At 39.4% G+C, this 22,469-nt stretch overlaps 2 protein-coding genes and 1 long non-coding RNA gene across 4 annotated transcripts; all 3 read right to left on the reverse strand.

The window, feature by feature from the left end:
• Positions 1-2,008: 2,008 nt before the first annotated feature.
• On the reverse strand, positions 2,009-3,006 carry LOC131307316 (uncharacterized). The gene is made up of 2 exons (XR_009194088.1): positions 2,876-3,006; positions 2,009-2,259 (listed from the first exon to the last, which is right to left on the reverse strand). It is a non-coding gene; the product is annotated as an uncharacterized LOC131307316 (long non-coding RNA).
• A 1,054-nt stretch (positions 3,007-4,060) lies between these two features.
• On the reverse strand, positions 4,061-7,560 carry LOC131307315 (WAT1-related protein At1g43650-like). Its single transcript, XM_058333759.1, has 7 exons — positions 6,891-7,560; positions 6,721-6,783; positions 6,509-6,625; positions 6,174-6,408; positions 5,467-5,625; positions 4,500-4,651; positions 4,061-4,262 (listed from the first exon to the last, which is right to left on the reverse strand). The coding sequence occupies exons 1-7, from the start codon at positions 7,085-7,087 to the stop codon at positions 4,142-4,144; spliced, it is 1,044 nt and encodes a 347-aa protein (XP_058189742.1). The 5' UTR covers positions 7,088-7,560; the 3' UTR covers positions 4,061-4,141.
• Positions 7,561-11,270: 3,710 nt separating this feature from the next.
• LOC131307317 (ubinuclein-1-like) lies at positions 11,271-21,797 on the reverse strand. 2 transcript variants are annotated; one of them, XM_058333761.1, is made up of 13 exons: positions 21,347-21,797; positions 20,058-20,144; positions 19,841-19,933; positions 19,637-19,713; positions 18,277-18,871; positions 16,139-16,247; positions 15,936-16,045; positions 15,686-15,769; positions 14,351-14,476; positions 13,825-13,962; positions 13,683-13,730; positions 13,154-13,255; positions 11,271-12,038 (listed from the first exon to the last, which is right to left on the reverse strand). In XM_058333761.1, exons 1-13 carry the CDS (start codon positions 21,584-21,586, stop codon positions 11,517-11,519), a joined length of 2,331 nt encoding a protein of 776 aa, XP_058189744.1. In that variant the 5' UTR covers positions 21,587-21,797; the 3' UTR covers positions 11,271-11,516. The 2 variants fall into 2 exon arrangements, with proteins under 2 accessions (XP_058189744.1, XP_058189743.1); XM_058333760.1 differs by having other exon boundaries at positions 15,686-15,772; positions 21,347-21,795.
• Between the last annotated feature and the right edge of the window lie 672 nt (positions 21,798-22,469).

Genomic DNA, 22,469 nt, shown 5'->3' on the forward strand with positions numbered 1-22,469 from the left:
GGATCTTCCCTCCCTCGATGCCGCCTCAGACCACCACCCCTTCTCTCAAACCCGACTTTCATCTCTCTCTCTCTCTGCCCTTCATTCGACACCACCACCGACAACCCCTCCTCTGCCGCTGCTACTGTCGACGAAGATATATTTCTGATATGTCTATTTCTCCCCTAATTTTCTGTTATTAAATTGCTTCGATTCTTGTTAAATTTGGAAAAATCAACATTACCTAATTAGGCCAATTATCTCCATTTAATATGGTTTAACTGATATTTCAAGGAAGAAAGCATTAGTTTTTTAAGAAATCCATAAGATGAGAAAATTAGGGATTTTAACAAGAATCGAAGCAATCTAATAACATAAAATTAGGGGAGAAATAGACAGATCAGAAATCTACCTTCGTCGACAGTCAACGGTAGCAGCGGCAGAGGAGAGATTGTCTGTGGTGGTGTCGAATGAAGGGCAGAGAGAGAGAGAGATGGAAGTTGGGTTTGAGAGAAGGGGTGGTGGTCTGAGGCTGCGTCTGGGGAGGGAAGATCCAGAAGTCGTGAGGTGGGGGAAGATCCAAAAGTTGAGAGAGAGAGAGAGAGAGATGAAAAGTTGGGAAATCTCTTTGAAAATTCCCGGTCAAAAATTGGCCCAAAAAATTTGAACTGAGGCGGGTCCCTTTGGGTTACTTTCTTTTTTCTTCCGCACTTGATTGTGAAGCTGGGAACACAGCTGCTTCGAGAAGTAGAGGAGTGCACCTCTTACCTTCCACGTAGGATCCCTATAGAGGTCGGAATCCTTGTCCGTGCTGATAGCAAAATTGAAATTGAAACGCGAGGTTTTGTTAAAAAAAACAAAAATGCTAGGGGTACATATGAAATGTACATATCAGTTTTGTGGGTCCCACCTCGGGTTTCACAAAGATGATTCAAATCGTTCATTATTTTTCAAATATTTTTTATGAAGCCCTGTAAAAAATCAGCACAATCCGATATCGATAAGAATTTTTTCTTAATTTGTGGAGACAAAACTACTTAACTGCTTAGTTTCGTCCCAACAAATTCAAAAAAAATTCTTACCGATATCGGGTTGAGCTGATTTTTTACAAGGCTCCATAAAAAGATGTTTTAAAAATAATGAGCAGTTTGGATCATATTTGTGGAATCCGAATTGCGCTCCACAAAATCTATATGTACATTGTATGTACATATTATATGTACCAATAGCAACACTAAAAAAACCGACGTTGGTTGCATTCATTAGGACTTCGCAGGTTTAAAATGCGACGTTCATTAAACGACGTCGTAAACCTTGAAAGCTTCCATTTGCAGGAATTCGAGACATCTAATTGGTAAATTGTGAACTCATTCTGGGTCTATTTCTTAATCTGATCTGTTCAAGCTATAGATCTTGTCAATAAGCTAGAATTTGTTAAAGATCATGTGAATCGAATACCGATCGACCAATAATCGGAGATCATAAGTGTCAATTTACTTTTTCTGAAAATAGAAGCTGCCACACTTGATAAAACGACGGATTTATAAAACCTCGCATCTTCAACGTTTGAGGTTATTCGCACTCTGTGAAGCTCCCACTATAGATCCCGATAGTGGACTCCGACGTGGTAATTTGCAAATTGTGAACTCGTGCTGGATTTATTTCTTGATCGAAACTGTTCAACTAGTAGAATGTGTCAAGAAGATTAAACGAGAAAGATCTTGTTAATCGAATACAAATTACGAGTAGTTAATAATCGAAGATGATCAGAGTCGATTTATTTTTCTGAAAATAGATTTGGCCGCATTGGATCACACCCAAATCGTTTCGTTTTCAGTATTACTGAGTAAATCCACTCCGCTGAGAGAGAGAGAGAGAGAGAGAGAGATTCACCTTGATTGGATTGACATTTTGGGATTAACTTTTACCTCTCGGCACAGTTTTCAATAAATTTTTCTCTCTATCTCTCTCCACTCATTACCACTCCAACTCTCAAAAATAACTTTCTAAAATCTAAACCAAACAAAGTGATTGTAATTTGTGTGGTTGTTCAGCTGGAGGAAATGGGCCATCGGTACGAAAATACAAGAAAAACAAAAATACTATGGCGTGTCGGAACCAGGAGGGTGGTGAGCCCATGGAATTTAGAGTGGTAAACCTATTCCCGTTGCATGGGCGAGATGAGGACCGGAAGATCGGAGCTGGATCAGCCGCGCACGCCTTCACCGTCGAGGTTGGAGAGCTTGAAGAACCGTCGCCAAGCGGATTCGTGAGTTGATGCTACAAAGTAACTTACTTAAATTTATCCACTTAACCCAGAGCGTTTTCCTTTTGCAATTTACATCCTCTTGGGCTGTGTGTTTCATGGTACAGAGATACAATCATAAAAACCCATCTGTTGCCATCCATTGTTTTTTGTTCTCAACTTCTGTTCGAGCCATTTCTTCACAACTTAGCTCATGGAGCCACGAGTTGTTAGGTTCTTCTTGCCAATTTTACATTGTAAATTGCATTTCATTGGGAGGTCAGGTTGGTCAGGAGTTCAAGTCTCGTGTTCTTTCCTTAGAGGGCTTTTTCTTTCTTTCTTTGTTTCTACCCTATAATGGGCTTATTTTTTGTATTGATTAAGTTGTTGGGCTTGGTTCTCTCGCAGACTCTTACAAGTGTACTGGATTTGTACTTTGTACTTCATATCTGATGGAAAATGATCACTTCTATCTATTGACCAAAAAAAAATTTGCTTGAGGCAACCGGCAACACGATAGATAAGCTTGCAAGGCTAAATATTCTTGCCCTTCCACTTTGTAGGAAAGAAAAATGTCTATCATGGCATTGGATGAAGATTTCTTTAGGGAATGGAGTTATATTACATACTAATCGCTTTTGCTGACAAAACTTTTCGGGGAGTTTGGAGTATCCAAACACTTCTCAAGAAATCAGCTTTTGGTTACCTGTACATGCATCCAAAAAATGAAAACTAAGTTAGTAAGTAGTTAATGGAAGAAAAATGCGTTAGCTGTTAACGGTGGAAATCACATCTTGAATGCATCAGGACACGCTCTTTTGTCTTGTATAAGGGCCGGAGATGCTTCTGCGGTGGTGGAGGATGCTCTCTTGTTTTTTGTTCTTCTTCTAGTTCTTCCAAACTCAATTTCATGATTATCATTTTGTGGACTTCATTCGCAATGCACTTAAGATGGCGAATGTTAGAGACAAGATCAGGCATGCTCTCCAGAAAGTAATATTGTACTCAAGACTTAATTCCTCACTAGTTCAAGTTTGGGAAGCCATGACAACATTGGAGAGGCATACTTTGCTTCCAACTCAAAACCAACCTTTTGCTATCGGCAGAAGATATCATGCGCTTGATAAACAGGGGATTCGTGAGTATAGGATGATCTAGTATCAATGATAATGGAACGATAAGTAGTTTGGGGCATGTGTATCAATGTACGTATCTTTTCTTTTCTTTTAATCTCCTAGTTTTGCAAATATACTGCTCCATACCTGATTATTTTGAATCTAGTTTGAATTCTGCTCAGCGTTTACATTTACTTTCAATCTGAAGTAACGGTAGTCTTTATCACTTTATTGAAAGCATCTGCCTCAGAAAAGGCTGTTTAGATCAAGATTTCTCCCTTGGGGGTTGTAGTAAGTTCAGCTACTTGGAGTTGAATGGAACAACTGAAAGAAAAAGGACGACTGACTGTGGTTTTAAGGAAAGGCGTTTCACTCCTGGTTGGATATTTTTTGTGGTAAGCTCTCTGTCGATTGACTTATACGGTGTGTATTTATCTGCTTCACACAAACTGCACTAATATGGTTGATCGCTTTATGGGTATATTATCGATTGCTATGCTTATTGCTATCTACATTGATCTAAGTTTGCATTAATCCTGTGCATTTTCTTTTCTCTCTTAGCTGTATTCTTTGTACTATTTACTTGAACCTTGTCCTGCTCATCGTTCTTCTCCTTGACAATGGCATGACTTTGGTCATTTTTTACCTCCTGTCACCAAAATTTCAAGTAAGAACTTCACAAGCTAAATGTTCTTCAATAGGATAACAAGCCCTAGTAAGAAATGTAACATGTAGATTGTTTCCATGTATTCCTGAGCTTGGGTCATTGCTTTTAACAGTAGTCACTGATGTTAGTGCATTCCTATACAGTTTCCTCTGTGGTGTCCGACTTTTGTTGTTCAATTTTCTCAGCTTTTCCTTCTTCATGTTTCCCACACAAGAAACCATAGAGCCCCCCCACAAGTAGCAAACCACCGCCGACACTGCCACAATATTGTGAAGATAGATTTGTCAACAATATCAAAGAATTAGGAGAACTCTTTATTACCTATTTTAAACCAGAAATGTCTTTTAGAATGATGTGGAAGTGGCATTTGCAAAATTTTTAAGATAATTGGACAGGTCTTTCACAATAAGGTAACAGATCAATCCTTGCCGCACTTTCTCTGATTTTATAATGATTTTTCTGGTTAATTAACGATTGAAGATAAGGCACGGACCTTCCCCAGTGAAGGGTTTCCATCCCTAAGACTGCTGATAAGAAGGCTGTTAGAAGAAGTGACAATGGAGTGAACATAGCTAGAAAAACGGGACCTTTCTTCTCTACAACCCAAATCCGCAACCAATATGTCACCCCTGTAAAAATTAGACCCTGCCATTTTGATCATCAAACTGTCAATTCCAAATGATTTATACAGTTATACCCAATATAATCGAGTAGCTATACAATAAAGAAAAGTTGTTACTAAAGATTATGATATATAAGAAACATCTTGCTCACTGTAAAAACAAGACAACAGTACAATGAAAGGTGGATATTGATACCAAATGAGATTTTGGAAAGCTGAGTTGGGGGGGGGGAAAACTCAAAGTTCTTGACACAACTTGAGGCTAACCAATCAAGAATACTCATAGAAGACATTCTTATAAAGATCAATCACAAGTCGTTTTAATTGATAACATAATGAAGTCTTAATAGCTTTGTTCTTTAGAAAACGATTACTGTGGTTTTAATGTGCTTCTCAAGAAATGGAGGTTCAAAGTAACTATATATAGGAAGGCTGGACAGGATATTCCGATTTGAAATATCCATGGCCCTTTGTCTCAATTGTACTCCCAATGAAACAATCACACAAATCAATGTTTCCATCACATTGTGCGTCTGCAACTAGTACATTGGGACAAGGAAACATGATCTTCGGCTGCATAAGATGTGAAGATTGGACACTTTGCATCCATTATTGAAGGTGGAAGGTACACTGTATACTATTTAGCACGGATATGTGGAATTTCTAAAGAAATGGGTACACGGACACGGCTTTAATTTGGACCCTTGCAAGTGGGCAATGGGATTAGTCCCCAGGATTAGTTGAGGTGCCCGTAAGTTGGCCCAGACACCTGAGTTATTAAAAAGAATATTTATTCCTTCTCAAGACCTATGTGGTAAAAACCGGTAATGAAACTTACACAATAGGTGACGGAAAGTAGATTAAGATCCCATCCAAGTTTCCATGCGGATAAGTTTCTCGCGACTGCAGCTGCCCAAATTGCCGATTGTATGCAGCTAAAGAAGGTTTGCAGGGCTGTAAGTCGTACTATTGCTGGATATTCCTTCACAAGAGAACCCTGCAAATATTCCCCCATAGGAATTCAGGGACAGAGCGGGGCACCAGAGCTAAAAAAATTGATTACAAACACAGATTCGGAAATGGTAAAATACATGGATGGCCAAGCCTTTATTGCACTTGATATTGTATGATTATGGCACGAGATGAGTCGATTTCAATGAAAACCAAGTAGGAATATGGACAGTGTAATGCGGATAATCACAAAGAGTACTGTTGGAGCTAAGAGTGAGATATAAGTTGGAACGGAGAAAATATGAAGAGAACTTCTTACAAAAACAAGACTTGAAAGGAAAAAATTGCAGCATGTTTAGTGAGACACTGAAGTAAAAGAGATGTTGCATAGTTGAGGGGACACTTGAAATATTTGGGGTAATATCTAAAAATAAGTTTGATTCTTATAGGCTAAGCTAAAATATGCGTAAAGTTGGGGAAAGGACACGTGCCCCTCTTCATCCTATGTTGCATCTACCACGCGCACGTACAGAGAGAGAGAGAGAGAGAGAGAGAGAGAGAGAGAGAGAGAGAGAGAGAGAGAGAGAGAGAGACCTGCATAATAATCCACAAGGACCATGATATGTTGGATGAGATAGATGCAAGTGAGCCTTTCATCCAGTCCCCTTTGGAATAGCACTCTGTAGATGAGACTGAACTTGCCTTGGGGTCAGCTTGATACACAGGTGGTCCTTGAATAAGAATGTAAACCAAAGCCCCAGAGAGACTGACTATGGAACCCACCACCTTGGCTAATCCATGCCGTTGCTTAATGGAAATGTTCTCAATCCTGAAATGATCAAGCTCGATCAAAAAATTTCATTTCAATCATTTCTCTACCAAAAAAACTAACCATCCATCGAATGATCAGTACATTTTGATGCACGTACCTTAAGAAAATAGCCATGATGAAGGTAATGGCAGGAACTGTGGTACATATAGCCACGGAAAAAGTTGCCGAGACATAATTCAATGACAAGGAGTCTAGATTTACGCTTAGCGTAATCCTGAAAATTGTTAAGAGTACCAGAAGCATGGTATAAGAGTATTTCATTATTAATTCCACATAACAAAATGCAAACTTGGTTGATTTAGCATGTACCCGCATAAGGAAACGAAGAAGATCTTGCAAAGTAAGTTCAATGACAGGGTAGCAGGCTTGTTACTGCATAATATTCACCGACTAATTACTAGTTAGAGGCAGAGTAACGAAAGAATAAAGATCAATTATATTGGTTGCAAAAGGTAAGAAATGTAATGTTTTTGAGGGACCTCTCAAGGAAGAAAGCAAATGGAGCTAAGGCAAGTGAGGCGAAAGCTTGGCGATAAAAGACGAAGACGTAAGGGTTCATTCCTTTGGCAATTGCTGCTTTGGCGAATAAGGCCTTGATTGCATACACAAACTGGATAAAGAGGACCCCAATGTAAGGCTTGTTACTCTTAATCAGATGGCCTATTGAACACTTCATTTTCAAGTAGTTTATTCAGAATCCAAGCTCTTTTATTCTCTTTTGATATCCAAGGTCTTTTATTTATAGAGATGCAGTCCCTCTAGTATGAAACATTTTCCCAGCTGCATGTTTTATAAAGTAGTTTCTACCTCTAAGATGTTGTTAGAAAGTGGGAGGATGAAAGAAATCATTCGATTGACTGCTGTACTTTTGGGAAAAGTAACTAGGGGTCCAACTACTTTGTGTATAAAATGATGCAGAGGAAGAAGATCGTAAGTGTCGTGAGGATTAGTTAAGGTGTGCAAAATCTGACTTGGACACCTGAGTTATAAAAATAGTAGCGTTCAACGAATACAGATTTTGTATTTTATTTCTGTTGTATTGCTGCTCTTGTTGTTTGCATGGATGGATTCTTCTCATTCTTGCATAACATTCGAAGGCACATTACATTGTCACTTTCGTCACCTCCATATTCGTCACTTCCATATTCGTCACTTTTGTCACCACCATATTCGTCACTTTTAAGTTTGGTGAATTTGTTGTGCACTGGGTTACTCATGAATATACCTCCAGAATACAACGAGCCTGATGAATGAATAGGCTGGTGGTTGCATTTTGCACAAATGAAGATAAAATCAGACCCAATTCAACCCTTGGAGAAAATCCATTTCATCTAATCAGTTATGATTCCATTTCTTATGACATCTCTTCACCAAACGATCACTATTGACAACGAATCAACTGTCGTGCTACCAAGGCACACATCCAATCGAAGGGCCCACTCATGTGTAATTTTCTAAGCCTCATCAAGGGATTTGTTGGCTTTTCTCGGGTCAAACTGCAATGATCAGAATTCTTTCGTTATTAAAACTCGTTGAGAACACCTAACAAGCTCAAAAATTGTTCAGAGGATGTATTGTAATACGAAACATATTTGTGATGTTAAAAATGGTTTCAATTCAGTGGTTTAATTTTATTTTGTGAATGAGTTCTGAGACAAATATAATTTCTAACACGATCGATGTTCTCGACGAATGTTTAGAAGAAAAAAAAATGACTCAAGTCATCAGGGAACCAAAAAAATACCCCAAGTTCCTTCACTTAAACCAGTGGCTTCTGCAATTATAACTGCCTAACTAGTGCAAGGGAGTTCCTCAGGTCCTTTCGAATGGCAATGCCCTCTCAAAGAAGTGATTTGTGCGGGATTTGGGTATTCCTGTTTTTGTTTCGAAATCCAGTTGATGTTGTTCTGTTGTCTGTTTTCTACCTGGTGTCATTTTTGGCTTGTATTCTGGCCTGACAGTTGGGAGCGCTTCTGGTTTGTTTGTTGTTGTATCTTGCATTTGGGTGCTGGAAACGGCTAGTCTGCAGTCCAAAAGTCCGTTTGATCGTATCCATCCAAAAGTGTTTTCAACGGTCCATCTTACCTGTAGGATAGGCAAATTTGGACCATTAATTGTCAAGATGAACGGCAGTGATTGAACTGCAATACCATCAACTGTGCTATCAACAAGTTCGATCCACGTTAGTACTGCAAGATTGTCGTGACATGATCTTACATGGCCATGGCACTAGCAGCTCTCTGGTGGAGAAATTATTCAGGGCTCTCGGCCCCTGGGATACTTCTCTAGTGGGATACTTGTGGGCTCTTGGTACACATTGAAAACCACAACAAGGGTTTTAAATTCAGAGCTACTTAATTATTTACCACTTAATTATTTACCAGAGGTCGGGCACACGCAAGGAGGATTTAGAGGTCGGACACATGCAAAGCCAGATTTTGATAGTGTTTTTCCTACTGTCGGTGTAGAATTTTGATTTGTGACATCTGACAGTTAATTCGTGAAAGGGTTTAGGAGCAATTGGAATTCTTTTGGTGGGAGTAATTTTGGAAAAAACCATTGTGACGGGGCTTTAAAATTGGGAGACACCAAAATGCTGTTCTCGCTTTATATATTAGAATAAATTAGTAAAGTAATTAATTAAGGTGCATGTTATGGAATTCATACGAGGACAACTCACTATGTTTGATCTGGTGAGAGACAATATAAAATCTCTTGTTTGCTCTTTGTAAAAGCATATGAATTGTCTTTTGGTAAACTTCTCTAGAGGGAGAATGAGTCATTCTATACTCAAAACAATTTTCTCAGTTTGGTCTGAGTGGATGTGCACTCACAAGAATATGCCTTTCAGGTGCTATATGTTGCTTCAGGTGCTGCGTATGTGGAGAAGAATCAACATCATCCGTGTGGTGTTCTATCGCGCGACTCTCACTGGTCGCAAAATGAGATTCAACACGGTCTCGTTTGATGAACATCAATAAGGGGATTGATCAAATCATCTTCTTCTTTTTTTTATCATAAAAGAGAAATGAATCTTTACATGCAAACTGTCCGTTTCACTTATAACAATCATGCTTCGTTCACTTGGATATATGTCCGATTAAGTTTGCACAGATAACAAATATATTGAGATCTGCCAAATGAACTCTTCAGATTGTTTGTTAAATGTACAAATAAAAGATTGTTAAATGGACAAATGGAACTTATCCAAAAAAAAAAAAAAAAGATTGTTTGTTAAATGGAACTGTTGTAGGCCTTATTTTGCTCCACATGATTGGATATATCACATCACATGACTGATCCACACTAGAGCACCACATTCATAATAAGAGCTGAGATTGATTTGATCGAATGATTAACGTACATTCTTCAAAATTAACTATAGTGTCCATTGTCTCTAACTATACTACGCAACTGTCATCAAGGTTTTTGTGTTTCCCCTCCCCTCTATGGGTGCTTCACATCAACTATTTAGTTTAAAATAGTTGATCCAAAAGAAGTTCTTTATGGCTTTGAAAACCAGTCATTAATTATAAGGAGAAATATAAAAACATCAAAATACATGGCTCAATTTGTTCTCCCCAATTCTCTCACATCAATCTCTAAATTCATCAAAGCTGTGTTAAAAAAAAAAAACCAAAGACAGAATCCAATCGATTAAGGTCCCTTTTTTTTTTTTTTGGTCTATATTCAAATCCTATTGGCCTTTTAGTTTTTAGTTTTTTTTTTTTTTGAATAAAAATACATAGATGCATACACAACCACCATACATGGAGAGCGAGGAGTAGAGAAAAAGGGAACATAGTCATGATCAACTAATTTGTTACACTAGAATAAGATATGAGATCTTCACAATTGTGGCCGCAATGTTTTAGGTTATGGCTGCGAGATTGGAGTACATGGACGCAAGGTTAGATATTACGGCCGCAAGGATCAATCTCCCGGACGCAAGGTTGGAGGTGGTCTTCGCTTTATACAAGAAAATGCGGTAGATTGGATTTCCCCCATCAAACGATGCCGTAGGCTTGTCAAACTGGGTCCCTTTTTTTTCCTTTTCCGGTACAACTGTTAAACTGCGTTTGACAACATTGATACCAAACCAAACCAAACCGAGCCTTATGTCCCAATCACTTGAGGTCGGCTACATGAATCATTTTCTTCTACTAAGCTCTATTAAGGGCCACTTGTTTGACAACATTGATAGGGTTTCGAAATTTGTTTAATTGCTTCCGAAGTTTTTCTCCTGAGGGAATAAAAATACTTTCAAATTTGTCAAAAAATTTATTTCTGCTGATCAGATCAGGGAAGTATCCACATCTTTGGCTAAATTTTAACCAATGCCTGCTTATTTTAATCTGCATAACTTTAGACAAGGTGAGGTCTGGTATCAATCAGTAAGTTCAGCAATCCACCATCTCTTCTTCATTCAAATCCGTCCCTTTTCATCATCTCTCTCCCATCATTGATCAAACACCAAATCAACATTATTCACAGTCAATTACCTCATAAACTCAAGTGGGTATCCTCTTGTGAAACACTAACCCCTTTGGTCATTGTCACAACCGGATGTGTTTTCTAACCTCTCTGGTCCTGTGTTTATATCTGATCTGAATCGAGCAGAGTAGAGGTATTATTCAAGCTTGACTAGAACATATGGACGCATTAAAAAAAAAACATCGTAATTCAGCTTGTTTATCTTTGCTATTGACCTCAAAGGCGGTTTCAGTGAGCAAATTTATGATGAACAAATAAATCAGCAAATATTTCAAATGATTTAATCCTCACATCTGCTGATTCCCAGTTCCTTTGCTGAGCAGAACAATTCAACGATATCCCATCTGTACTCGAATCCTAGTTAATTTTGAGAACAATTTCATCTCATGTTACCTCTAACCAAAAGAAAATTCATCCAACATGACATCAGCGTCGAATTTTGGAAATAGAACAATATTGCCAAAATGAATGAAGCCGCGAGCAAAGGGAGAACAAAAAACAAAGATTGAAGCCGCGAGCAAAGGGAGAACAAAAAACAAAGATTGTAGTTACAAAAAACACCAACGCGGTGAGAACTTCCTATCCGAGCTGTATCCCGTCAGCTGAGGTGTTCAAACTTCAAAGTTTCGAGGAGCTGCCGCCATTGGAAGGCTTGGTTTTTGAACAGGAGGTGGAGGAGCCGCCACCATTGGAAGGCTGGGTTTTTGAACTGGCGGAGGAGGAGCCACCAACGGAAGGCTTGATTTTCGGATAGGAGGAGAAACCTGCCTGTGCAACTTGTGTCTTTCCTCCCCATCTGCAGAAACAAATTCTGGTTTCCTCTTCACCTTTTTCTTTGTCAATGCACCCATTGTTGTCATGTCATTGGGATTACTTAGAACCCCCTTTACTTTCTCTTGCTTCGGCCGGTGCAATTTGGTAGCGTCCGATATAGTATTGGACACCCTCACAGTAGTATTTGCTTCTGCTGCATTAGAGACTGGCTTGTTGTGTGAAGTTAAACCGTAATTACTAGAATCAGTGACCAACTTCTCTTGTATATTTTGTGGCTGAGCTATAGAACTACTATCCACTCGAACTGATTCCTCATTCCTCTGAATCAACAACTTCTTCCTCTTTATTTTCTCCTGATCCTAGACGTAAAATGTATATTAACACACATCAGACCTTGTGAAAAGATATAGTTTGAAGCAAATTTTGTGAGAAGTATCGCCTACAGAAGCATTAGCCAGCAAAATAAGCTTCGGAACTTTTGGTAATCATGCCCAAATTAACTTTTCTATATAGAACCTCACGAACTTTTTCCTACCAAAATAAGAACTCTAGCCCCAGAAGCTCCCAATGACCAAAACCTACCATTAATCATTTAGTGGGCAGCATTAGCAAAACCTCAATTTTCCTAAAGAAGTCCTACATCACTCAAACCAAGACAGGTTGCCAGAATACATCAAATAACATCATGACAAGTATAACAAAACGAAATCCCAAGCTATTGACATGGAGAAAACAACAAAGATGCACTATTGCCAAACTTCAAAAAAACAAAAACAAAGAAAGAAAGAGAAAGAACTGAAGATACTATGGTGCAAGTGCCTTTCCCCCCATCAAAATACGATGTAGAAAACTGACAAAGTAGCCCACCTTGATCCAACTCAAAATTGAACATTTCCTCAAAAAAAAGAAGAAGAAGAGAGCATGAAATGCATAAAGATGCAATTTACAACAGTTCACTAATGTCCCTCCCTTTCTTCCAAATTGTACTGAAACGCGGTAATTTAGTGAGTTGACAATTCTCTGGAGTTCGCCCACAAACAATTTGTTTACTTCTTTGAAGAACGCACGTGCATATAGCTGTCTTGTTTGTTTTCTTGTCGTGTGTATATTGTATAACTTTTGCTACCCCAAAACTAATATCAAGTCCAGTACCCGTTCGCGCATGTTTGTGCGTGTTTTCTCAACTCTCTCTAGGAAAATATATCACTGTCAAGAAAGCGAGTTAATTATTTTTCAGTGTACATAATTATATGCGGAAAACTTTAACCAAATCACAATTGAGTAACTAAAAGTCTAGAACAGATGTAGGTCAGTATGAATGCATGAAGAAACAGCTGGAGAAGCAAGAGCTTAATTAATTTCCTTCCCCTCTTCAGGTATTCAATGAAGTGGGAACCAAAACTTATGTAGACGATGTCATAACGCACAGAAAAGACAAGGAATGCAAATACACGACATACGGAAACATCAATACCTTATGCCGGCTGTACAGTGCTCTCTTCCTATCTTTTGCTCTGCATATAGCCCGTTTAATTCCATGATTGTCCATATATCCATCTGGCCATAGTCCTGCAAGCTGAATCAAGAATGGCAGAAACAGAAAAGGTCAATAAGTTATAGGCATACTGAAGAAGGTTTGAACAAGCACAACAGCTTTAGTTTCACAACGAATGAAAGGAAAGAGAGAAAAGAGAGAAAAAGAGCAAGACAAAACATATCAACAGATTTGCAAATAACGAAGAACAAGTTGCAACCACAAAACACCATCTCCTGTCATTGGAAGATAAAAACTGATGGCCGAGAAGTTAATTGCCATAATTAGAGATGAAGACTAAATGCAATCGCAGCAGGCAAAGGTGAGAGTCAGAATTCTTCCAGCTTCCTACACAACCACTTAACGCATCCTTGAAAGGTTTCCACATGGAACACCATATAAGCAGATATATTTGCATAACAGCCCTACCTAGTCTCAACACATTCAAAAGAAAGCACAAGCCAACTACCTCTGCATAAAGCTTTCTCGCTTGCGGACCTGCATCTTCATCCAGCCCCTAGACCAAGGAATAAAACGAGTAGGAAAAAGTAAGAGACTTTCTCAAACAAAGCAAATGCTCTAAAGAGATCATTACCAACACAACTCAGTACTTGGACATAGAGGTCATAGAGATCACAAATACTGTCCTCTAAAGCATCATCCATGCTATATTTTCTTTTGATGACTTCTTTCCCTTCATTGCCAATTTCTTGAAAATCATCAGATGCTCCAGCTTGTTGTTCAAGTGCCTGAAAAACATATCATATGTACAGTACCAATTCAGAACAACACAAAAACTAAAGACTTTCCAAAACTAATCATCTATATGCAGAACATCAGCAGGGTAAAGAAACTCGTTCCAAATGACTTTACGGTTTCCAAGATGTTACATTAGAAAAAATAATTTTAAACACAGGAAAAGCTCCAACATGATCTCCCTGAACACTAGAGATCTTTTGTTGCCTTTTCCTTATTTTGGCCGTGGGAGAGGGAAGTGGGAGCAGGTGGATGCCATGCAGCACCGCGGACACAAACGGACATGACACTGACACGCAAATTTTCAAAACATGGGGTACACCACATGTTAGGGGGACACGTCAATAGACCGACACACACACCAGGATGTGATAATCTTACCTTCGCCTTCATAGAAGGCACTCGCATTCTTATCTGCTCAGCGACATCCTTTTTCATCTTCTCAAATCTATCATCTTTTTCCTTTTTGGATGATAGCCCCATAATAACCATGTCTTTTAGGTTTCTCTGCAGCACAAACATGTGGAATTTATCAATGATCGACACAGAAGCACTTCTTTTGTTTTTCATTAAAGGAAACACTTGATACAAAAACAAAGACAACTAAGGTCTATATGTACCCTGGTTCCCATCAACAGAAAGGAGATAACATCAACTTCACGAAATTCAAGGTGACAAAATTCTATCATCCTTGAGATTTAAGAAGCTCTTACTGTCCAATCCTGATGTGAACTGTCGCAAGATTGTCACCATACGTAATATTTCTTGCTTTGAGAGCAAATACAAAATAATAATATGCTAGTCAATGATAACTTTTCTCATAGTTGAATTGATGAGTATCTTACAACAATTCAAGAATCATCCCAGAATCTTATCATGAGGTATTGGTCAGTTGCAGAATAAGGGCTTTCCCATGCGGATGGGAATTGGGCCATGCTTATTTACTCCCATAAAAAATAAAGTCGTTGCTTTTTACAGTTTGATAGGAGCAAAGAATATAAAGACTATTAAAAGGACTTGGCAAATCATTTCAGTAAAGTCAGACTTGAGATCTTTTCTCTTCCTTTTGGGTTTAGTCATTTCCTTACGTATTCAATTTTCTTGCATGATAACAGGTTGGACAAAGAAGAATACGCTGTTTCTCACTGTGTTTTCCTATTTCAGAGAGACACATCATATGGCTAAAAAATGAAAATGGATAAATGGATGAATATCCATCGATGAGCGCTTATTTTTCCAACTTCTGATTTGCCCAGGTAAGAAGTTCATTCTTCAGAAGTACCCTCATTAAAGATTTTCAGACTAATAATGAAGGAATTACTCTTTCTGGAATTCTCCAGTTCTCAGTTTCAGTTACTTTGTTCTCCATTCTCATGCCCGTACACGCATATGAAGCAACATGCATATGAAGCAATATGCTATCTTCGCTTTCCTCTTAATGCTTTAATCGTCAACAAGAAATTTAACATTTATCATTAAGCTGTTCGCAACAATTAGTTTTGACTTTTCAGAATTTTAGCGAATTATCCAACTCCTCAAAAGCAATGCTTATTCAGATTTGAGATTGTAACCTAATCAACAATTATCGTTCCTCTAACTTGTGTAATAACCACCCAAGCCTTCACTCAAGTGAAGCCAACCTTGGTTGGGAGTTAGCATCAACGCAAAGCCCTATTTACTGAAGGATCATTAATGAGTTCTCCCCAAAAAAGGTACCTTTAACGTCCTCAGCTGTACCAAGTGTCCAAGAATACTCATAAGACGATTAACCAGCTCCTTCGATATTTTTCCATGGCTTGCCTGCTGCAATCACCAGATGTATGATTTACCCAAAAAGTAAGGGACAAAATATTGATATCTTCTATGACAAAAATGGGAAGTTAATGAAAAGAAAATGCAAGTACTAATGGACTCCATTAGACCATAAACCAAGGACTAAACCATAATAACATGAGCTCTCTAGTACCGCTAATCTAGCAACTTTTGCAAGCTTCTGCTTCACTTCACGTGGCAACCTCCTCTTGACTGCCTGAGATGAAATATCAGCATTCTGAACTTCCATGGACGGTGGTCTCGCTGTTATATAATACATAGACATGATTAATTGACTTGCACTACGATTACAGTAATCGACTAATCATTAGAATAATCACAAGATACTTCACATACATTCTGCAACCATGTTCTCTAACTCTCTAATGGCTTTCTCAAGCATCGAACTTTTATATCTTACGCTGGAACCTTCCTTTCTCTGCTGGAGTGGAGCCTTCTGCATGATCTAAGAACACCAAATGGATATGTTAATATTAATTATAACAAACAAAAAACCAATACATATCTATAATTGCTTGAGTTGCAGTTACAAGCACAAGATATAAATGTTACGAAAAAATTGCTAGCAGCACGCACATAAGCCCCCCCAAAAGAATAAAAAAAAACCTAGGATCGATCTATGTAAACACAGAAAATAGAACTAACGAGTTACTTTTGTCGACCAGAATAGCTAAATCATCTCTCAGATTTTCAGTTAAATGTTCTACTGCAACAAAATGGTATGGCCCCATCCGTTACAGTCTGAATTAGACAACTCCTAAAGTAAAACAAACGCAGTTAGCAGGGCCACAAGATAAAGCACCCAAGAATGGGGCAACCAAATGCACCGGCGATGGATATATACTGCTGCGTACTCCTCAAGGCTTCCGAAAAAAGAAGAAGAAAGAACTCAAGCTCCTCGGTGCACTTAGTCTTCCTAGCATGATGCATAAATAACACATCTACTTCTTTAGCAAAACAGAAAAGCTTAGCAATTGTCCCTGGTCCTTGGAGATCCGAATTTGAGAAATATTCCATGGGGTTGTAGCATGTGCACAATTTTGAAGGGCAAAAGGAGTACATGGACAGAGCTAACTTGGTGACTAAATATTTATTGCTATGCTAACGTACAATAACATTACAAACCTCTCCAAGATGAGAGCTGCATTGTACTTTAAATAAGAGTCCTGAAGTAAAATTTGCTGGATAGCTTCATACTCCCGGTTGCCAATTTCCCAGTGGATTTAGTTTAAGAACAATCGGTTAACTTACATGGTGCCAAAGCTCACTTTATGGGCTGTTCTTATGTTCAACTGTCCAAGTTTCCCCCTTTTGGCGTTTGTTACCCATTTGTAGTATAGTCTATGGAGCTCATTTGCCCAAGCCGAGGCAATGCCTTAGATGATGTGAGAGGTTTCGGAAGGGTTGCTAGAAAAGAAGCTAACAAAGATAGAAGCATGTCTCCTCCCTCAGTGAGACGAGCCACTTACCATCAAGAAAAGTTGAGTGAGGTATCCTGAGTTCGTAGGTTTAGATTTTACACTGAGAAAACAAATTGTTATTGCAAAGTTTTATGATTTGAATAGACCATCAAATCAATCATCCCTCGAAACCTAGACATACAAGTGTTAAGCCTAAAAACAACCGTTACGACCCATCACATGATTTTGCCACTTGATGATACATTTTTAGAATAGGACACTCGTCCACTACTTGTCTAAGTCTCTAAGACACTAACTGCATTATCATTGATGGACCATATTTTTGCCCAGTAAGATTTAGACATCTTTGGGACATGTGTCACATTTTTTGGAAGCAAACCCAGCTTCATCAGCCTCTATAAATACTCTTCCCCTTTCTAGACTATTCAGAAACACTTGAATTCCAAAACTAAAACCAATATAGCCCCAAATAACCCCCGGACTTGCATTTCCAAACCCCCTTTCAAACTGGAATTTTCCAATAGAATTTGCATCTGTTTGCAAATCATAGAGGATCTGGCCCAGCCATAACATACAGATGGGTACAATAACTACAGCAAGAAAAGTACACAGATTTCCAACAGAACAACATGTAATTTCAGGTTAAAACTCTTGACGCTGACAAAAGTCATTTCAAATAAACAAGTTTCACCATCTGCAGCCATAGTTATCCCATTAAACTTAAATGAAATCAGAGAAGAGAGAGAGAGAGAGAGAGAGAGAGAGAGAGAGAGAGAGAGAGAAAGAGAAGCACAATATTATCAGCCGAATATTGGCAATAACTTGTTTACAGAAGATCAAAAAGTTATAGCTTACCGTGATCTCCCATAGACAACAAATTTCGTTTACAAGTAAGAAAGGGCATCCAATTAACTCAAACAACACTATTTTGAAAAGCCATCCAGAAATCCCTACCTGCGGAACACTCTGGAAGCTCAAGCATAATGCACTCAGGAGTGCATAGAGGGGATAGAAAATTCAGAGAGAGAGAGAGAGAGAGAGAGAGAGAGTCACCACAGTTTGCGTGGAATGCGTTCCCTCAGAAACATTAAGGTCAAACCTTTCGCGAATGCCATCTTTTTCTCTCCGCTGAACAGCTTGATCCAACTCGTCAACGTCATTCGAAGATTTTGCAAACTGGGTTTTGGATTGTGCATGTGAACTTTTGCCAGGAACTGAAGCATCAGCAAAATCACCTCCGTCTTTCAATTTGTCACCCTGGAAGTTAGATGGGGCCATTGTCTTCTGCTTGTCAATATCCTTTTCCTCTGGTCTAAGCAAAGAAGCATCACCTTCTGAAACTTTTGAAGATCGAGATGGATCCAATGAAGTTTTTGTTTCAGCATATTTCTTTTTAGCAGAAACTGCAGAGGAATTCATCTGATTCTGGAATTTCATCTCTTCAGGTCGTACACTTGGTAAAGCCACAACGTGAGAGGGACCGGTAGAGGTCTTCCCAACCAAAGGCACTGACTTTTCAGTTTCTTTCTTTCGTACTTTTGCATGTTTATGTGGAACGGCCACATCATCACCCTCAACATTACCTTTTGCCGAATCTTTTCTTCTCCTTTTCTTAGGTTGTTGGTTAGGCAATAACACAGGTTCATTTCTATCAAAAGGGCAAAAAAGAAAAAAACATAATTAGGAATAACATATAATTAATTTCAACTGAACCACAACAAGACAATGACTTGTTTGCTCTAGCAGAAATCTGATAAACAGGCACCACCATAAGCTGGAAAACTAAGGGAGGACTGCAGAGAGCACCACATAAAGCTACACAACGATATCCTTCTCTAAATAGACGCACAAATTCTCCCTGGCAGCTAACTAAAAGCTTAGGCAATAGAGTGCACTATTGCTCTAGTATAAATCTAGTAACAGGCATCACCTTAAGCTGGAAAACTCAGTTATGAGAGTAAATTATCAAAAACAAGTTATGAGAGTAGACACAAGAATTAATCTCAGCAGGTAACTAAAAGCTAAGACAATAGAGTGCTGTACATTTACTAACTAATAATGTTTGATTCTAGCTCCAAGAGCAAAAGCAAATAACTTTGCCACATCTAGATGTTTGATAGCAATTAAAACCAGAAATGAAACAGGTGCTAATAACCATACCATACTACACCCTTGATCTGGATCCCCCTGACTGCATAGATGGATAATTACTGTAATTAAGAGCATCTTGGCCAGTACATCCTTGTCTTGAGAATGATGACTGAAAACTTTATACAGCGTTAAACCTACCAGAAGTCTTTCTAACTTAACATTAAGACCCATTTTGAGTCCATTTGCAGGTTCAAGTGCTAGGTCATTATACAGTGTCATATCATGGCAAACAGTATAAAGAAACTGGATACGAGAAACTCACATGCGTTCCAATTTCCCTCGATTGACAAAGAATCCGTCATGTTTTATGGCTGAGTTATCAACCTGAAAATAGTCATCCTGCACAGGAGCAAAAAAGTGGCAACGTTAGTGGATGCAAAATTTTACCATGAGATCGATACCAAGTACTGGTGCTGCAAAGACAAACCAGTCATGCAAACCTACAGACAACATTAACAATACCAACCAGCTCTGCATCGTCTATGAACGAATCTTCTGTATCATACTCGTCATCATCTGGAATATCATTAAGATCTTCATCATCACTACTGTTTTTGCCCTGATAAGTTTACATTATAACGATTAGCCTATTGAAAACACACCCAACTATCACTAGCAGTTTCCGGTTAATACTGCTTACAAGAGTATCAGAGAAACAAAAGTGGGAAGTCACGGTCACATACCACATATAGGCGTTCTATTTTTTCAATAACAGCACTAAATCGACTTGCAGGGGGGGCATCCTTCACGTCATTTTCATCAGCGTGTCCCTGCAAGATTAAAAAAACAGTTAAAAATGAATGGATAATTGATGATGCACAGAAACAGGACATGCACCTTGTGTCATAAAAGATATCACACACACAAATAGAACATAAAACATACATGTAAATATCACACAAAGATAACATAGTAACACATATTAGAGCATGTGACGTGTCGGACATTGCAAGAAAAACAAGAACAGATATTTCCATCCCAAACAGCACTTGCAGCTCTCTTCCTAATGAGTCACGCACATGGGTAATAATTACCTACACATCTTTTTGGGTTTTCTCATACACTAGTGAGTTGTGGCATCCTTCTTCTCTCCCCTTCAACGACCAACATTCATCTAACCAGAGCAAATTTACCAAATCTACACCCCTGTTCGAGATGGTTATCTTACTATGATGGATTCAAATAAGAATTACAATGAGAATTATTGGTATGTATGTTTAACAGTTCAGGGTAATGAATAATGCTGTACAATGCTACGGAATAAATAGACTAGCAATCACTCATTCACTCTTCGCATTGGGCCTGGAATTCTTTGAAGAACAAGGCTCACAGGACAGCTTCTAATATAAGAGGCCAGTAGTCTACTACAAATTTACAACAATCAAACCCCCATTAAGCACTTTTTTAAGAACAGCCTGCAGAAAATCATAGCTTGTTCCACCACTCTAGTTAGATACAACCTTTTGCACTTGAAATGGAAGCGCATGGTTAGCGATTAGGTGGACAAGTCAACAATGGAAGTAATTGGACGACTGGTTGCAACATATACGCAAAAATGAGCATGTCATAAATTATGTGCAAGAAAAAATGCCACAACCACTAAAAGAAGGTCCCCAGTGTAAAATTAGCAAATGAACCCAATGTTCCAAAACTCGCTGACTAGTAAGCTGCCTAATTTAGGCGTTGGACCAATAACCGAATAATCGACATAACTTGGAGAGGATAGCATCAGTTCCCCCCTCCCCCCAGCAAATAGCATTATCTAATTCTTGCATAACTAATAAGCCAATTGGAAACATATTCTAATTATGCTTTCAATAAACATCTCAATACACTTCCACATATTCTTGTACACTTTATTCACAAACATTCCAACACAATTCTAAAGGCTCAAAACTTCGACTGCACAACTCAATTACGCTTTCTCACCCCGCATTCGCGATTGAAAAACGATCAAAAAAGGCACTCTTACCGGAGCTAACCGAGACTCAAGGGCCGGGTGAGCGTTGGCCGGGGGCGGTTCGGGGACGGAGGCGGGCCCCTGGGCCTTGGTTGAGTCCTTGACGAGCTTCTTCCACGAAACGATAGTGGTCTCCCCCGGCCTCAGCTCCACCGTGAACCTCTGCCGGTCTCCCACCGTCACGAACGACGACGTCGTAGCCCTCCTCGATTCGCCGCCGCTGCCACTGCCACTGCCCTTGTCTTCCCCCATTGATGATTAATCTACACTTGAAATTGAGGTACCTAGGGCTTCAGAATTTGTAGAAAGGGAGAAGGGGAGAGAGAGAGAGTGAGAAACCCTATTTGGAAGTAAGGGATTGCAGAGAGAGAGAGAGAGAGAGAGAGAAGTGGTGCTCTAATTTTCGTCGACGACTCGGTTGGGCGCTAAAGCCATTTTACCGTCTGATTTCAGTTGTGATTTTGGTCTTCTCACGGCATGGCATGGTAAAAACTAAAAAGTAAAAACTGGACAAGGACAGGACATGGGTTTTTTCCCTTTCCTTTTTCTGGGGTGGGGAAAGCTGGAAATGACGAACAAATCTGATCTATGTTTGGCCCAGCACAAACTTAAGGGGCCCAACAAACGATGTCTATTACTAGAAAATGACGGCCAAAACACAGATGAATTTCCTAGTCGGTCTTGTCTGGGTGAAGAATTGTCTATTAGGTTCTGTCTAAAGAGTCTATGGTCCAATAAGTCCTTCTTATTATTTTGTTGACAAAAATACCCCTCATAAAAAAAACGATTAGAGAGAGACGATCCAGCCACCACCACCGCCCCCACGCTGCCACCACCACCACTCCACCCCACTGCTGCCGCTGCCGCCGCCGCCGCCGCCGCCGCCGCCGCCGCCGCCGCCGCCATGCCACCACCACCACCACATCGCCACTGTGTCGCCACCACCACCCACACCACCACGCCACCACCACCACACTACCACCACGCCGCTACCGCCACTACTGCCGCCACAATTAAACAGTGCTAATTTTTGTTTAAATTAACAGTTGACCCATACAACATCTTATACCACCACCACAACGCCGCCACCGCCACCACCACCACCACTCCACCATCACTGCCACGCCGCCACCAT

This window comes from Rhododendron vialii, chromosome 11a (assembly GCF_030253575.1).
Source record: "Rhododendron vialii isolate Sample 1 chromosome 11a, ASM3025357v1".
NCBI lineage: Eukaryota > Viridiplantae > Streptophyta > Magnoliopsida > Ericales > Ericaceae > Rhododendron > Rhododendron vialii.

What these genes read in the sequence shown, in the direction of transcription:
- LOC131307315 (XM_058333759.1), bottom strand. Translation starts at nt 7,087, where the DNA reads ATGAAGTGTTCAATAGGCCATCTGATTAAGAGTAACAAGCCTTACATT. An exon ending in TTTGCTTTCTTCCTTGAGAG is followed by an intron (nt 6,784 to 6,890) that starts GTCCCTCAAAAA and finishes AATATTATGCAG; the next exon opens with TAACAAGCCTGCTACCCTGT. An exon ending in CCTTGTGGATTATTATGCAG is followed by an intron (nt 5,626 to 6,173) that starts GTCTCTCTCTCT and finishes GAATATTTGCAG; the next exon opens with GGTTCTCTTGTGAAGGAATA.
- LOC131307317 (XM_058333760.1), bottom strand. Translation starts at nt 21,586, where the DNA reads ATGGGGGAAGACAAGGGCAGTGGCAGTGGCAGCGGCGGCGAATCGAGG. An exon ending in AGAGAACATGGTTGCAGAAT is followed by an intron (nt 16,046 to 16,138) that starts GTATGTGAAGTA and finishes ATTATATAACAG; the next exon opens with CGAGACCACCGTCCATGGAA. An exon ending in CAAAAGTTGCTAGATTAGCG is followed by an intron (nt 15,773 to 15,935) that starts GTACTAGAGAGC and finishes TGGTGATTGCAG; the next exon opens with CAGGCAAGCCATGGAAAAAT.